This window comes from Salvelinus alpinus, chromosome 24 (assembly GCF_045679555.1).
Source record: "Salvelinus alpinus chromosome 24, SLU_Salpinus.1, whole genome shotgun sequence".
Lineage (NCBI taxonomy): Eukaryota > Metazoa > Chordata > Actinopteri > Salmoniformes > Salmonidae > Salvelinus > Salvelinus alpinus.
The window spans coordinates 29,569,378-29,585,724 of record NC_092109.1 but is presented as its reverse complement, the minus strand read 5'-3'; the positions used below and the strand labels follow the sequence as shown (position 1 = coordinate 29,585,724).

Genomic DNA, 16,347 nt, shown 5'->3' with positions numbered 1-16,347 from the left:
TGGTTTGTGGTGATAAATAGACTGCTACGAAAAATAGAAATGAACTCTCTTTGTAAATAGTGTGGTCTACAGCTTATCATGAGATACTCTACCTCAGGCGAGCAAAACCTCAAGACTTCCTTAATATTAGATTTCATGCACCAGGTGTTATTGACAAATAGACACAGACCGCCGGGGTGGTCTGTGAAAACTTATCTTACAGGAGGAAGCTGTTCTATCTTGTCGATGCACGGAAAACCTAGCCAGCTGTATGTTATCCATGTTGTCGTTCAGCCACGACTCGGTGAAACATAAGATATTAGAGTTTTTAATGTCCCGTTGGTAGGATAGTCTTTATCGTAGCTCATTCAGTTTATTATCCAGTGATTGCATGTTGGCTAATAGGACTGATGGTAGAGGCGTGTTACCCACTCACCGTCGGATTCTCCAGACCTACGACCGCTATATCTCCGTCTCTTCTTCATGCGAATGACAGGAATTTGAGCCTTGTCCGGTGTCTGAAGTAAATCCTTCACGTCCGACTTGTTAAAGAAAAAAGTCTTCATCCAGTACGAGGTGAGTAATCACTGTTCTGATATCAAGATGCTTTTTTTCTGTCGTACTAGACAGTGCCAGAAACATTATGTACAAAATAAGTTACAAATAATGCAAAAAAACACACAATAGCACAATTGGTTAGGAGCCCATAAAACGGCAGCCATCTCCTCCGGCTCCATTATTATCTTCCCAGCACAAGGTGCACTTGTGTAATGATCATGCTGTTTAATCAGCATCTTGAAATGCCACACCTGTCAGGTGGATGGATTATCTTGGCAAAGGAGAAATGTTCACTAACAGGGATGTAAACAAATTTGTGCACAATCTGAATGAAATAAGCTTTTTGTGCATATGTAACATTTCTGGGATCTTTTATTTCAGCTCATGAAACAGGGGACCAACACTTTACATGTTGCGTTTTAATATTTTTGTTCAGTGTACTTATGACACCTTCAAATGAGGGGACTAGATGCATAAAGTGCTTTCATTTCTAAACGGTAAAACCGATATGTATGAAAATACCTTCAAATAAAAAGGTGCAATTCTGTACTGTCGCCTCATTTGAAACATTTGCTCTCAAATTCAAAATGCTTGAGTATAGAGCCAAATTTAAAGATTTGAGCTTCACAGTCCAAATAAATAGGCAGTTTAATATTTACCAAACTTCAAGGTTTTGTAGATATCTCTATTACATCATAACCTTTGCTGATCTTAATGTATGATAATGACTCTTATCGTGCTGCTATCAATTGGCATATTTTACAAGTTTGGACAAATTGTTTACTTGCATCACACAATTACAAGCTGTAAATGATTATGAATAAATGCAATGTTATGGATAGAAGAAGAAAAATCCTTGTTTAGTTTTTCCCTCTGTGTGTGCGCGCGCGCGCTCGCGTTCTCTTGTTTGCCATGGTCCCTCCAGTTTTTGAATAGCCCTGGGAATGGCTCCAACTTGCTTTGTTAACACAGGGCCCTCGACACACACAGCCAGTGACCCTGAGAGCAGGGGTGGTCTGGAAACACCACTGAGAGGGGCCCTGCAGGGGGAGGATCTCAGAGGGGAGGTAGACAGGCGGGTGAAAAAGCCGGGCGGATGAGGAGAGGGAGAGACCAAATATATATTTTTTGCCTTTTTTCTCTTAATTGGTGTATCTCTGATCAGAGCAAATAGTTGAAGCAAACAAGTTAAAAACATCACTTTCTGTTTCAACTGTGTTTTCAATTTGATTTGCTGTTGAGATTTTGTTCTGCCTCTTTGAGCTTTAGAGTCTTCAAGGAACTTCAGAGATAAGAAGATCTCACTGAGCACACATTGGTTGAAGATTTCCTAGGTGACCGCCAAAATTGATTTGTGTTGATTATGGGACCACCCAGTCTATTCCTCTCTTATTTAATCATACTCTCAACCGCTGGCCTGGATAAATTATGTAACTCCTAATCTAAAACACTAATGACATTCAAAGGAGACCCCTTGTGAGTTTCACAATCAAACAAGTGTGTTGTGCTTCACTGTCTCCCTCATTGGCTGGGAACACCAGCTGTGTGTCTAGGTCTAAAAGCATGGCATACACAGATGTACGAGAGCATAGTCGGAATGGAAAGGCCTGCCTAGAGCAGAGTGACCAATGCCAGCCTCTTTCTCCCTGGTCTGAGTTTGGACCTCTGCTTGGGTGTAATATTGGGCCACTGACAGGCTGAAAGTGGATAGCAATTCAGTGAGTTTGACAGTTTACATATCAGAAAAGCTCCTTGAAATCCATGCCCAGAATGATTCCTTCCATGTGTTTACATCTCCATCTGCTGGACATTTTTGTATATCACTAAAAGTAGTACATTTAATCAGTTTTAATAGCAACACTGAAGTCTAAATGACATGTATGTCATACATGTGTCCTATTTTCCAATAAAATAATGAAGACATGATTTAATCATATTTACTGAAATTGCATAGCTGGCTAATGTACTCTGCCCTAAACTATGAGTGATTGTTAGCTTTTTTTGTAAACTCAATTTGATACATAATTGCAACACTATAACCTTGGTCTTCTTTACAAACTGCAAAAAAAGCCTCAGTGGTTTCCTCCTTTCTTGCGCAGGCGCAACCTTTCACGGCAAAGCGAACCAAGATGGCGGCTGTTGTTGAAAATGTTGTAAAACTGTAAGTAGCTATGTTCTTTCCCCCTTGCTAGTTAAAGTATGCACATGTGTTTTACGTTTAAATGTAAAGGTCGGTGGTAACAGAAACATGTAAATGGTATAGTAAATTGTCTAAGATGTTCGGTAAAGAAACCGAATAACTCAGTTTTCAAACTGTGTCAGTACTCATAGCTAAACTGACCTGCTATGTCATGTGTTTTTGTATGAAGACTAGTTCATGAACACTTTGAAAATAACCAAGTGGCATCACTATATAACCAAATGTTGGGCACTAGTTAGCAAATGTACACGAATAACTGCATATCCGCAACTCCATCCATAATCCTAATTCCACGCGAGTTTGAAAACACCCACGCTGAGATGGGATGGTGACATGTTAGTTTACAATCATTAGCATGTTAGCTGGCAACTTGGTTATTAAGTTTAGTTAGCTGCAGTGCGTATAGCTACTGTTGTTTTACAATGTAGTCCTTCAAGCTAGAAATTAGTTCAAGTCCTGGTGTTCAATCAGTATTATGAATATATCTGCTGACACTGTATGCATTCGTGCTCCTGGGATGCTTTCATGTGGAAATGGAATGCATGTTTTTTTGTTGTTGCTTTCCAACAGAAAATCCATGTCACCACAATGCATTAGTCACTATGAAGAACGTCCTTGAGGCATTGTTAAAACTAGCTTTTGCCAAAAGATTAGAGTAATATGAATCAGATGTTCTTCAAGACAAATTCTACCAATAAAAAAAAAATGACCATGGCATGCAATGCAACAAATGTTTCAAACTCGTGAACTGCGGTGTGTTCATCACGGAAACCATTTACCGTTTAAGAACCAAAATGAAGCAAACAGAGCAGGGAGGGACCTACCATAATTTGTCCAATAGAAATCGTTTAAGTTGTAAAATGTTTTAGTAAGAAGTAAACCGTTTCGCAACAGAACCTGTGTAATTTTTTATTTAACCTTTATATAAGTAGGCAAGTCAGTTAACCCACTAGGCCGTCATTGTAAATAAGAATTTGTTAACTGCCTTGTTCAGGGGCAGAACAACATATTTGTATCTTGTCAGCTCTGGGATTTGATCTAACAACCTTTTGGTTACTGGCTCAATGCTCTAACCACTAGGCTACCTACTTCCCCAAATAATACAAGTAATACACCCCTGTTGTCTCTATCATAGACCTCTTTCCATACCCACTTTCCCGAAAGCTTTTGTATCCCTTTGCCTAAAATGGATTTAAGATTGTCTTAGTGCTTTGAAGACAGATTTATGTAAGTAAAAAATAGGTTTCACTCAAGCTGATTCGTGTTGAAAAGCTGAGCCAGCAGAGGCTGCTGCTCCCAACCAGGCAGACCGCTGTTGCCAAGCCAACAAAAGAGCAACTGCTGACATTCTCAACGGTGACTGAGTTCAGGGATACAATGATGTAGTCTGCTTGCCTACCTCTCCGAGGTGCCAGCTTTAACAGGACCAACATGTTTTTAGCTGTGGCTGTGATAGATAAAGGCTTTGAAGTTTGAACAATTTTAAGCCTCTTTTACAGCACGCTAGAGCAGTAGAATTCAGACATGATTTCTTTTTAGAGGTGGTAGGACACATACCAACCTCTTATGGTAGAGATACATTCCAGGTACTGTCAGTTGTTGAACTGATGCATGAAGGTTTATTTATTTCGACCCTTTTGCAGAAGCAGCAGTTACATTACTGTGGACCCCAGGAAGAGTATCATTCTTATAACAGTATACACAGGCAGTGTGTTTCCTGGTGCTAACTTGTCCCTGGCTGTTCCTCTCGGTGCGTGGGTGAAGGCTGGGAGAGCAGTGCTATAGAGATGCCATGGAGCAATGCCATAACTACAACGCCCGGCTATGTGCTGAGAGGAGTGTTCGAATGCCCTTCCTGGACTCTCAGACTGGAGTGGCGCAGAGCAACTGTTACATTTGGATGGAGAAGAGACACAGGGGACCAGGTAAATATATTACACATCTACACAAATTGAAGTCACAGTATTTCAACTACTGAGTTCACAGCCTGGAGTAGTAGGCTATATGAGTTTTGCCCAACTCCGGTCCTCCAGTACCCCCAACAGTACACATTTTCGTTGTGGCCCAGACAAGCACACCTGATTCTAGTAATCATCAAGCCCCTGACAGGTTGAATGAGGTGTGTCCAGGGCTGTTGGGGGTACTGGAGGACCGGAGTTGTTAAACACTTGGCAGTATCATTCATTATCTTCTCATGATCTGGAGATCAAAAGAGATCACTGTAGTTCAAGCACTCGGTAGAAATTGTGTCCACCTATGTTACCAACTGCACCAATGTGTCGGAGGAAACACCATACAGCTCTAGCCACAAGGAGTCGCTAGAGCACGATGGGACAAGAACATCCCAGCCAGCCAAACCCTCCCCTAACCCAGACGACGCTGGGCCAATTGTGCGCCGGCTCATAGGTCTCCCGGTCGCGGCCGGCCGCGACACAGCCCGGGATCGAACCCGGATCTGTAGTGACGCCTCAAGCACTGCGATGCAGTGCCTTAGGCCGCTGCGCCACTCGGGAGGCCATAAAGTGAAAGTTAATGTCTGTTTTATAGGTCTATATAAATGTCTAGGTACGTTAGTGGACATCTTATCTGTCCTCTCTCAGGAGTGGCCCCAGGACAGCTGTACACCTACCCATCCCGCAGGTGGAGGAAGAAACGACGAGCCCTCCCCCCAGAGGATCCTCGGCTGGTCTTACCCCCTCTAAAGTCAGGTACGTCCTAATCATGGGATACTAGTCAGCTTAATAACACTATTACTGTGTTGACGACATGTTTGTGTGCCCCTCTGTGCCGGAGTTTTCTGTTGGTTCTTCACTCCTTTGTAAAGGTTGTTTGTGGTTCTCCCTGTCTGTAGAACTGGACTTGGGTTTTAAGAAGGATGCCCTGTCATCATCTGATGGCAGCAGTCTGGAAGCCCTGCTGAAGGGGGAACCCCTGGACAAACGGGGTCTTCCGGAGCTTCATGGGACAGAAGAGGAGTCCAGTCTGGCAGACTACACTTGTGGGGGAGTCACCCCTGCAGCACGTGTCAGAAAGGTACCTTAGCCTGCTGTGGTTGGAGGGATCGTGTGATACCTAGCATGGTTTACAGTTTATTACTCCTCCAATGACATTAGATACTACAGCAACATGCATTCTTCTCTCTATACAGAGAGTCCTGGAGGCAGATGACTTCCTGGATGACTTGGAGGATGAGGACTATGAGGAGGACACCCCCAAAAGAAGAGGCAAAGGAAAGGGAAAGGTGAGTGAAGCTTTTCTAAACCAATAATTGTAGTTAATGTTACATTTTGCATTACATTTAGCATAGTCATTTAGCAGACGCTCTTATCCAGAGCCACTTACAGTTAGAGACTCACTTTACTCAATGTTACGGGCATGTGATCTGAAATGGTGGATGTGTCCACTGTGGCACCATGTCTGTACCTATGATATTGAGTATGATGGTGTGTTTGTCCTTAGGGTCGTGGAGTGAGCAGTGCCAAGAAGAAGCTGGATGCTGCGGCGGCTGCACTGGAGGACAAGGACAAGCCTTACTCCTGTGACAGTGAGTCCCAGCAGGGCCTTGGAGGAGAACAGTGGGAGTGCAGATGGCTTTGGAGGAGAACAGTGGGAGTGCAGATGGCTTTGGAGGAGAACAGTGGGAGTGCAGATGGCTTTGGAGGAGAACAGTGGGAGTGCAGATGGCTTTGGAGGAGAGCAGTGGGAGTGCAGATGGCTTTGGGGGAGAGCAGTGGGAGTGCAGATGGCTTTGGAGGAGAGCAGTGGGAGTGCAGATGGCTTTGGAGGAGAGCAGTGGGAGTGCAGATGGCTTTGGAGGAGAGCAGTGGGAGTGCAGATGGCTTTGGAGGAGAACAGTGGGAGTGCAGATGGCTTTGGAGGAGAACAGTGGGAGTGCAGATGGCTTTGGAGGAGAACAGTGGGAGTGCAGATGGCTTTGGAGGAGAACAGTGGGAGTGCAGATGGCTTTGGAGGAGAACAGTGGGAGTGCAGATGGCTTTGGAGGAGGGCCTACTCTCTTTACTCCCTAGGAACTCTCTTGTTGGGAAGCAGACAGTCAGTTGTTTTTCACTCCTGAAATTGTCTTCCATTGCAGATGAAACTCGGGGTAATGTTGATGTCTTTCTGATTGTCAGTCTTTGAGCGTACTTCTCTGAGACTCTCTCCTTTTTCTCTTTTCTCTCCTCTTTCAGACACTTTCAAACAAAAGCATATTTCACAACCTTCTGGACGAGGTATATTTCTCTCCTTTTTCCTCTGCCTCCAGTCCAGTCTGTTTGTCTTTCTCTCGGTGTGTGTTAGCTAACATGTAGAATGCTTTGAGGTTAGTGTTGCTGCCTCACCCTCATCCACTGAATAAGGTCTCATTTTCAAGGTATAATTCAATTGGCTCAGAGTATAAGTAACTTGATATGCTTGAGGGTGGATTGTGAATGTGTAGTGTGGAGATTACTTCTCTGTGCATGAGTTCCACCTCACGGTTTAAGAAGCAGTGTACTTTTTGTATTTTATCCTAAATGACATTTAGGCTACTCCAAGGTAGTTGTATTTAGGAACATCTTGGCTTAGTTGGTAGAGCATGTCACTTGCAACGCCAGGGTTGTGGGTTCGATTTTCACAGGGGACCAGTACGAACAAATATGAAAATGTATGATAAGAGTGTCTGCTAAATGTCTTATGTAAAATGTTAAATATGTATTTCACACATGATATTATTGCATCACATCGTGGTCCTTTGTAGCTCAGGTGGTAGAGCTTGTAACGCCAGGGTAGTGGGTTTGATTCCCGGGACCACCCATACGTAAAATGTATGAACGCATGACTGTTGCTTTGGTTAAAGCGTCTCCTAAATGGCATATCACATTATCGTATTGCACACACTACAGCCAATCAACTGTAGTCTGTGTTTTCTTTCATGTCATAATCTGTCTCTTAACTGAATGTCTCATTTGCATTTCTTTGCTCCATTTCTTTTTTTCTTAACTCGTCTTGTCCTCACCTGTTTCTTTAGAGTGAAATAGTGCCTCTGCTTTTGTGTTGAACCAGCTTGCTGTCTGGCTGTGTGGATCCTGATGTGAGTGCGCATGGGGAGAGAGATTGTAGAGGAATGCCTAACCTGGGTTCTGCACCATGGACCATGCTGCACAATGGCCTGGAACTGGCGGTCTGACTCACATAGAGACAGGCGGCCTGAGGTTCAAATCAAATGTTATTTGTCACATGCTTTGTAAACAACCGTAGACTAACAGTGAAATGCTTATTTACGGGCCCTTCCCAACAATGCAGAGAGAAAGAAAGAGAACTGGGGTTGGAGATTGTGTTGCAACTGGGGCTAGGGTTGGAACTGGAGGGGGGGTAATGGGGGCTGGGAGCTGACCCAGTCAGTATTCTTGCCCCTCTAGGTATCAGATGAAGAAATATGATGGGATTGTGTGATGAAATAAGAGAGGGTGATTGAGTGAGTGGATGGATGTCTGGGTGAGCATACCATTGCTCTAGACCAGGCACGTGGACACTAATGCATCAATATGATTTTCCTCATCAGTAAATAAAGATCAGATCGAGGCGATATATTTCAGTGGAGAAAAATGTACTCCGTTCTAGTATGAAGGCTACTTAATGGTTTACGTATGTTTCGTTTTAACACGTGTTGTGTTTGGGGGTTTCTCTGGCAGTCTGTGGGAAGCGTTACAAGAACCGTCCGGGCCTGAGCTACCACTACGCCCACTCCCACCTGGCTGAGGAGGAGGGAGGGGACAAGGAGGAGCCTGAGGTCCACACCCCCACCCCGCCCCAGCCTGAGGAGCCCAAGAGTAAGTGACCATTTGAAACCTTTGAATGCAGACCCATACTTATCATTTCATTCTGTGTTTCTCCCTCACAGCACCCAAGAAAGGTCCAGACGGTTTGGCGATACCCAATAACTACTGTGACTTCTGCCTGGGAGACTCTGCCCTCAACCAGAAGACGGGCCAGTCAGAGGAGCTGCAGTCCTGCTCAGACTGTGGACGTTCAGGTAACCCTTCCAACCCTGGCCTTTACCCTGAGAGACAGGGCTAACCTAGGCCTTTGAGACCATTTGTGTATATTTGTATGAGCATGCAAATGAATGCATGTGTGAGTGGTAGACTTTACTTTAGGTTGGTATTGAGTGTGTTCAGAGTCAGACGCATGATGGCGTAGTTACAAAGACCAGTAGTAGTATGATGGCGGCAGACAGTTTGTTCACCCATTCTCTGTGTCCAACCCAGGCCACCCGTCCTGCCTGCAGTTCACCCCTGTGATGATGGCTGCAGTGAAGACCTACCGCTGGCAGTGCATCGAGTGCAAGTGCTGCAACATCTGTGGCACCTCAGAGAACGACGTGAGTTGACCTGCAGACTTCATACTTATTACTGTGGGACAAATGAAGTATACTGTATATTTAAAATGAAGTGATGCGCTGAAAAATTGTGTTGTATAATGAGCCTGTTGTCTTTTGTCCAGGACCAGCTTCTCTTCTGTGATGACTGTGATAGAGGCTATCACATGTACTGTCTCAGCCCTGCTATGGCTGAACCTCCAGAAGGTGAGAGCAGGATAATGGATCCATCTGTTCAGGATGCACCACTGGGGACCATTTGCCTGTCTAATAGGGGATATTTGAGTCAAAGTTTTTGATGATGACTGTTGTGGTTTTATCTCCATATGGAGACAGATTTATCTGAGTACATTTGGCAAAGCAGAATGTCCAAGTCGGGCTCTCAGGCGGCGGAGCCAGACAACGATAGCACGGCCGGGTGTTTTACTGATGAATCACTGCTTTCAGCAGTTAACTAGCCTTGAAATCTTGAAATGCTAAGTCAATGCAAGGTATTACAGCACAAAATAGCCTGTACCTTTAAACCCAGTGACTTCAACTGGGCTAATGACCAGATGTGGATCCATGGAAGACAGGATATTTTTAGCAAGTCTGAGTCACTCACCACTCTGTTTCCTTGTGTCCTCTTAACAGGGAGCTGGAGCTGCCATCTGTGTCTGGACCTGTTGAAAGACAAGGCGTCCATATACCAGACACCTAATGCCCCTCCGTCGTGATGGACCCCCACCCTCTCACAGGTTCTCCATCACTGGTCAGCAGAGAGGAGTTAGTGGGACAGATTACTTGTGAAAAGGGAAGCATACCTCACCAACCTCCCTTCTGAAACAGGCCTCGGGGAAGCATACCTCACCAACCCCCCTTCTGAAACAGGCCCTCGGGGAAGCATACCTTACCAACCCCCCTTCTGAAACAGGCCTCGGGGAAGCATACCTCACCAACCCCCCTTCTGAAACAGGCCTCGGGGAAGGATACCTTAGCAGCCCCCCTTCTGAAACAGGTCTCGGGGTAGCATACCTTACCAGCCCCTTGCTGAAAAAGGCCTCGGTTTGGAAGGGAACACCTTACCAAGCCCGTGCTGAAACAGGTCTTGGTTTGGAAGGGAACACCTTACCAAGCCCGTGCTGAAACAGGTCTTGGTTTGGTTCTTATATGGCTGTTACACAGTTCCAAGCTCAAGTGACCCATAGGCTTTTGTTTTCAACTATTTGTCAATATATCAAACTCAATGTGTCAATATCCTGAACTTGACAATACATGAAGTTTGTTTGAGTGGCTTAAACCACAAACTGCTTTTGCCAGCCAAAATACCTGAACACAGTCTCACATACAGTTCATGCACACGACTGCTCAGATCCTACTTTTATTCGGCAAAATATCAGTTTTGCATGTAGAGGAGAGAAATTGTTTGAGTCAATTAGCATGCCAATGCTTGTTCATAATAAGAACATGTTCAAAGGTTTTGTATATTTATATATTTGTATAGAATATAAAGGTGGGAATTATTTAAAAGCTGCCCTCTGTTCAGCCATTACATTCCTTGACATTCAAAAAGACTGGAGTGGCAAGGAGTGGAATGCTAGCTAAAAAGACTGGTAGTCAGACTACCTGATGTGGAGACAATATTGAGAGTTAGGAAGCATTGGGCGTTAAGAGGGCCTTACTATTACATCAATCTCTATCTCGGTGAGAGAAAGAGGACTTTGGCGTAACAATTATTATTATTTTTTTTAAGGAATTAAAGATTGGGTGTTTGCTGCTGTTGAGGAAAAAGTCCGAATGGATGCTGGTTTGTGTGGTGATTGAGTGATTTTAGTGTATCCTATGTCCACAATCAGCCTTTTACCAAAAATAGTTACCTAATCCATTGGTAGACAACACTGATCCTGGAGAGCAGTTTGACATTTTACTGCTAGCAACGTAAGTATTTCGCTGCACCCGCTATAACATCTACCAAACTGTGTATGCAACCAATAAACGTTGATTTGCAGCAGTCCTAATCTGGACCCCTTTTTGACTCCTTGTTATGTGTTGGGAGATAATTTAAAAACAGACAACTACCAAGCACAGGACTTTGTGTTTACCTGCCCATATCAGCTCTGAAGTCTCATCCCACCCTGCTCTAACCTGCTCCACTGTCTCATATCGCAGACTGTCATGCTCTATGATTCCCTTCATTTATAGCCAGAGGAGCCATTCAAGAGCTACTGGGACTGTGGGGAGATGGAAGAATGTTTTTAGGATGATGTGGAGCCATCAGAGGGTCCAGTCAGAAAGTGGTGTGGTTTTTTTCTTTCCCCTTTTTCTCCCCAATTTCGTGGAATCCAATTGTTAGTAGTTACTATCTTGTCTCATCGCTACAACTCCCGTACGGGCTCGGGAGAGACGAAGGTCGAAAGCCATGCGTCCTCCGAAACAACCCAACCAAGCCGCATTGCTTCTTAACACAGCGCGCATCCAACCCGGAAGCCAGCCGCACCAATGTGTCGGAGGAAACACTGTGCACCTGGCGACCTTGGTTAGCGTGCACTGCGCCCGGCCCCCCACAGGAGTTGCTGGTGCGCGATGAGACAAGGATATCCCTACCGGCCAAACCCGGACGACGCTAGGCCAATTGTGCGTCGCCCCACGGACCTCCCGGTCGCAGACCACTGCGCCACCCGGGAGGCCAGAAAGTGTTGTGTTACCACAAACTGCAGACTGGTGTACCTGCACTTGCTATACTGTAGTGTTGTCCTTGGAGGCAACATTATTTGACTTTTTCATATATAGGTCTATACATAAAGTATTCAGATCCATTTATCATTATGGGGTGTTTGTGTGTGAATTGATGAGGGGGGTAAAAACAATTTAATCCGTTTTAGAATAAGGCTGTAAAGTAACAAAATGTGGAAAAAGTCAAGGTCTGAATACTTTCTGAATGCGCTGTAAATACACTGAGTGTACAAAACATTAAGAACACCATCTTAATATTGAGTCCCCCCCCCCCCTTTTGCCCTCAGAACAGCCTCGATTCGTCGGGGCGTGGACACTACAAGGTGTCGAAAGCATTCCACAGGGATGCTGCCCCATGTTGACTCCATTGCTTCCCACAGTTGTCAAGTTGGCTGGATATTTTTGGGGTGGAGGACTATTCTTGATACACGTGGGAAACTGTTGAGTGTGAAAAACACAGCAGCGTTGCAGTTGTTGACACACTCAAACCGTTGATCCTGGTACCTACTACCATACCCTGTTCAAAGGCACTTCAATCTTTTCTCTTACCCATTTACCCTTTGAATGGAACACACACCATCCATGTCTCAAGGCTTAAAAATCCTTCTTTAACCTGTCCTCCCCTTCATTCTCGTCGTCTCATGAAAAGGGAACACCTGTTTTTCTCCTTGGATTTTCTCTGCTTTTCCCCCAAAGCCGGGTGCAATGCTCTCCACCAGTTTGGCTATGGTTACAATTAGCTACAATTACTTTACCTCAAACTAGTGAAAGTTAAAAACAACAACATTGGATTCATTCTCAGACATGGTCAAAAGGAGAAACGGTAGACATTGCATTCTCTACAGACAGTTACCCAAGTGCATGATAATGTGTGCCCTAAACACGGGTGCTCATGGTCTACTCAGATTTGGATTGATCAAGGTATAAGAAAGTTGTGTAATATCATCTAGCTATACTATCATGTTATATTAATAGCCAACTAACAAATACTAAAGCATTAAACAAGTATTTCTCATTTAATTTGTTTAGCTGTTTGTTTAGAGGCAGTTGCCATTTGGAATATTACGGTTTTGGTTCATAATAAAAAAATCGACAATGATATTTACTCAGTTGATGTAAAACAGTTTTGGGACTTTATTTGGATTAAAATTCTATTTTTCCTTTAGGGTATAAGGTTTTGTCTTTTTTTTCAGGAAAATAAAAGATTTGGCGCTGACAGTATTTGGTGCCATGTCATATTTTCTCTATTACAGCAGTTGCCATTCAGGATCACTGAAGCACTGTTGTATCAGTGATGGATCTTTGTGTCTGTGAAACCAAAACATTGGAAATGAATTCTGTACCTTATATTGCAAAGTACAAGGCCTGGTCTTGGTGATCAGATGTAACATTAAGGCACATGGACCAATTCATAACCCTGCTGTTTCAATAAACACCATGTCATAAACACAAGCCATTTCCTCAGGCTGTGGATGGACCAAATTACCCATAGAGAGGAACTGAGGGGGAGGGTAGGAGGTATTGAAGATAGTCCAGGGCAAAAACAGACTACATGATTACCATATATGTAGGCAATGTAATGTTCTTAAGATGGGGTACTGCCTAAAAGTATTATCTATGTAGGTTTTCTGCCATTGCCTGTTCTAGATGTCAATGCACATCACATTTACCAAGTCGGTTTATTTCGGGGTTTTTAACAGTCAAAAAAGCGATTCTACAAAAGCATCGCCTTGCTTGCATGCATGGTGTCTTTTACTAGGGCAGATCTGACTCTTCCTAAGCCAGCAGGTGAAGTCTAGCTTTGAAAAAGTTCAGACAGTGCTGCTGATCTTGTGTGTCCTGAAGGAGGCATGATTGCTGTGATAAGCCCTTCCCCAGTTCCTCTGTCCGGGGCCGCACAGAAGCAGTGTCTTGAAGGTGACAGAAGTGCTCGTTGCAGAGGGCGTAGCAGACTGGGTTGATGGTGCTGTTGATGTAGCAGAACCAATCGCCCAGCTGCCACAGCTTCTCAGGCACACAGTGTAGGAGATGGACACCAGCACCATAGTGTTGTATGGTGTCCAGGACAGGATAAAGGCCAGAAGGACAGCACTCAGGGTCCTAGCTGCCTTCTTCCAGATGGTCATGTTCCTCTTGGCTTTGGTCTGCTTGTAGTGTCTGGAGTCTGAAGATATGGAGCCTCTCAGGGAGGACTGCCTGCCCTGTGGACCAGCTGCACTGTCCCTTGCCCTAGACGTTATGGGTTTGTGGGTCCCTCCAGTGTCCCTGCTCTGGACGTCTCTTAGTGGGATCATGGTTTTAGGGCTTGTATTAGCGCTTACCCCCTGCTGCTTCTGAACTGGTTCTTCCTCTGAGGAGGAGACATTGACAGTAGGTTCTTCCTCATCTACATTACAGGTGCTGTCTCTGCAGCCCTCCCTCTAGCTACCCCTGGTGTTGCTATTCTCCTCTCCCTGCTCTGCTTAGGCTCCTCTCACAGGGAAGCAGCCCTGAGACCCCTCACTGCTCTGTTCCCTGCCAGCAGACACCTCTCTGGACCTGCTCGCACTGCTCTTGGTGCTGCTGGAGTAAACAGCCCTTCCCTCAGATCCATGGGAGGCCCCTCCACTGCTCCCAGACCCCAGCAGCCACTCCAGAACCTGGGCTTGCTTCTCAATCTCCCAGTAGGTCTTCCAGTACAGGATGCCCATGATGGTGACAGGAAGCTAGAAGGCAGCGATGGCCATACCGAATGTGAGAGCAGGCTCGGTCAGGAACGGGATAGAGCAGTCACCCATGTCCTGCGAGGACCTGCCCACCACTTGGGGCCAGAACAAGATGGCTGGCCCTCACAGGATGAATGACGCTGCCCGGCCCTGTAGCTGAGAGGTCTGATGACGGAGTAGAAGCGGTCGAAGTTGATGACCAGCAGGTTCATGACAGAGCCACATAGTCCACAGCCAGCCAGACGTAACAGGCCCAGGCCCCAGTGTCCCATGATGATGTAAACAGTATAGAGGTTCATAGAAACCATCCCCAGTATCAGCAGGAAATAGTTGCTTACAGTAGTTCACTGTTGACCTGGAAGGAGATCAATGATAGTGACCAAAGAGAGAGGTCCTGTGATGAGTATGATCACCACCACCTCTCATATCTCATGGCCTCCCCATGGATCTGCTGTCACATCGGTGATCTCACTAGTCTGGGAGACACAGGAGTGGTTCATCCTTCACAAAGCGATGCTGAGTGAAGTGGTGGAGCATAAGTCATTCTTCTTCATGACAGGGAATCGCTGATGAGGACATCTGACCTGAAGCTATCATCTCAGGGCCAACTGCAGAACAGGTGATCAGTCATGAGCTGGAACAGTTTCCAACAGCCATGACTTTTATACATGTTTTCTCATGAATTTAGATAATTTGTTTTAAAACTGTTCAGGTGGTATAATTAGAGAAATGTCATTGTAGTAAATTCCATGATAATTTCTCCAGCAAGGACAGTTCTGTGAAACTCATTACTATATAAACCCTTCAGTTTACACACCATGTTTGAAGTCCTACCTTTCTGTTGACTCAGACTAGGTAACATGTTGTTACTAAGATACATTTATTTTTCATAACTGTTAGTGTTTGATGAGTTTACTGCTGTATGCTAACAAGATCATATGATTTAAAGGGAGAGAAATGTGTCAGTCAATAATGTTCCTGATGGAGAATTAGTTTACATACAGAACTTAAATAAGCAGTATTGGTATATGGTGGCAAATGGCAATTGTGATAATTGTGAATACTTTGGGATATGAACTTAGTTGTAGTTCTTGTAGGACTACTGATACTGAACGGTAAACTCGATAGTGAGAAATCTACCGCTCAATTACACGCTCTAATAATGTATCCCTTCATGCAAAAATAAACCTTGTAAAGAAACTATTTATGGTCACGATTACTGCCGCAATAATTAATTCAATTTACGACTGCTTTAAACAAGTGTTTATGTTATGCATCAACCAGTGGAGGCTGCTGAGGGGAGGACGGCTCATAATAATCGCTGGAACAGAGCAAATGAAATGACATCAAACACATGGAAACCGTCTGTTTAATGTATTTGATACCCTTCCACTTATTCCGCTCCAGGCATTACAATGAGCCCATCCTCCCCAATTAAGGTGCCACCAACCTCCTGTGGCATCAACACTTACACTTGTATTGGATGGTGTCCATATACCCATAATAAGACAACAGGTTCATGCGATGGTCAATCCCTTGTGGTTGAAGTCGTAAAGGTACAGTATAGAAAAGGAGTTACTAGTCATGGGCCATCCAATAACAGAAACTTTACCGCCGGTGTCTATTTTGGTCAACCTTGCTGTTTGTGTGTAGATTTTATTATGCATATGAATTATTTCTCCTCAAATGGCTTGGTCCTAAGGTGAGGCATGGTGTGTTCTTAGAAGATAAGGTGAGGCATGGTGTGTTCTTAGATAAGGTGAAGCATGGTGTGTTAGAAGATAAAACATGAAGAGTACAGAAGAAACAGATGTAACGAGAGGTTCCTGCCACAT

At 44.6% G+C, this 16,347-nt stretch overlaps 1 protein-coding gene and 1 pseudogene across 3 annotated transcripts; one reads left to right on the top strand and one right to left on the bottom strand.

Moving 5' to 3' along the window:
- Positions 1–68: 68 nt before the first annotated feature.
- On the top strand, positions 69–11,092 carry LOC139552530 (zinc finger protein ubi-d4-like). 3 transcript variants are annotated; one of them, XM_071364345.1, is made up of 12 exons: positions 69–2,698; positions 4,502–4,662; positions 5,338–5,445; positions 5,589–5,770; positions 5,886–5,978; positions 6,197–6,281; positions 6,928–6,969; positions 8,410–8,547; positions 8,619–8,750; positions 8,986–9,098; positions 9,221–9,302; positions 9,729–11,092. In XM_071364345.1, the coding sequence occupies exons 1-12, from the start codon at positions 2,667–2,669 to the stop codon at positions 9,809–9,811; spliced, it is 1,251 nt and encodes a 416-aa protein (XP_071220446.1). In that variant the 5' UTR covers positions 69–2,666; the 3' UTR covers positions 9,812–11,092. The 3 variants fall into 3 exon arrangements, with proteins under 3 accessions (XP_071220446.1, XP_071220448.1, XP_071220447.1); XM_071364347.1 differs by having other exon boundaries at positions 4,381–4,662; XM_071364346.1 differs by lacking the exon at positions 6,928–6,969.
- A 2,526-nt stretch (positions 11,093–13,618) lies between these two features.
- LOC139551872 (muscarinic acetylcholine receptor M3-like) lies at positions 13,619–15,066 on the bottom strand (annotated as a pseudogene).
- Positions 15,067–16,347: the final 1,281 nt, after the last annotated feature.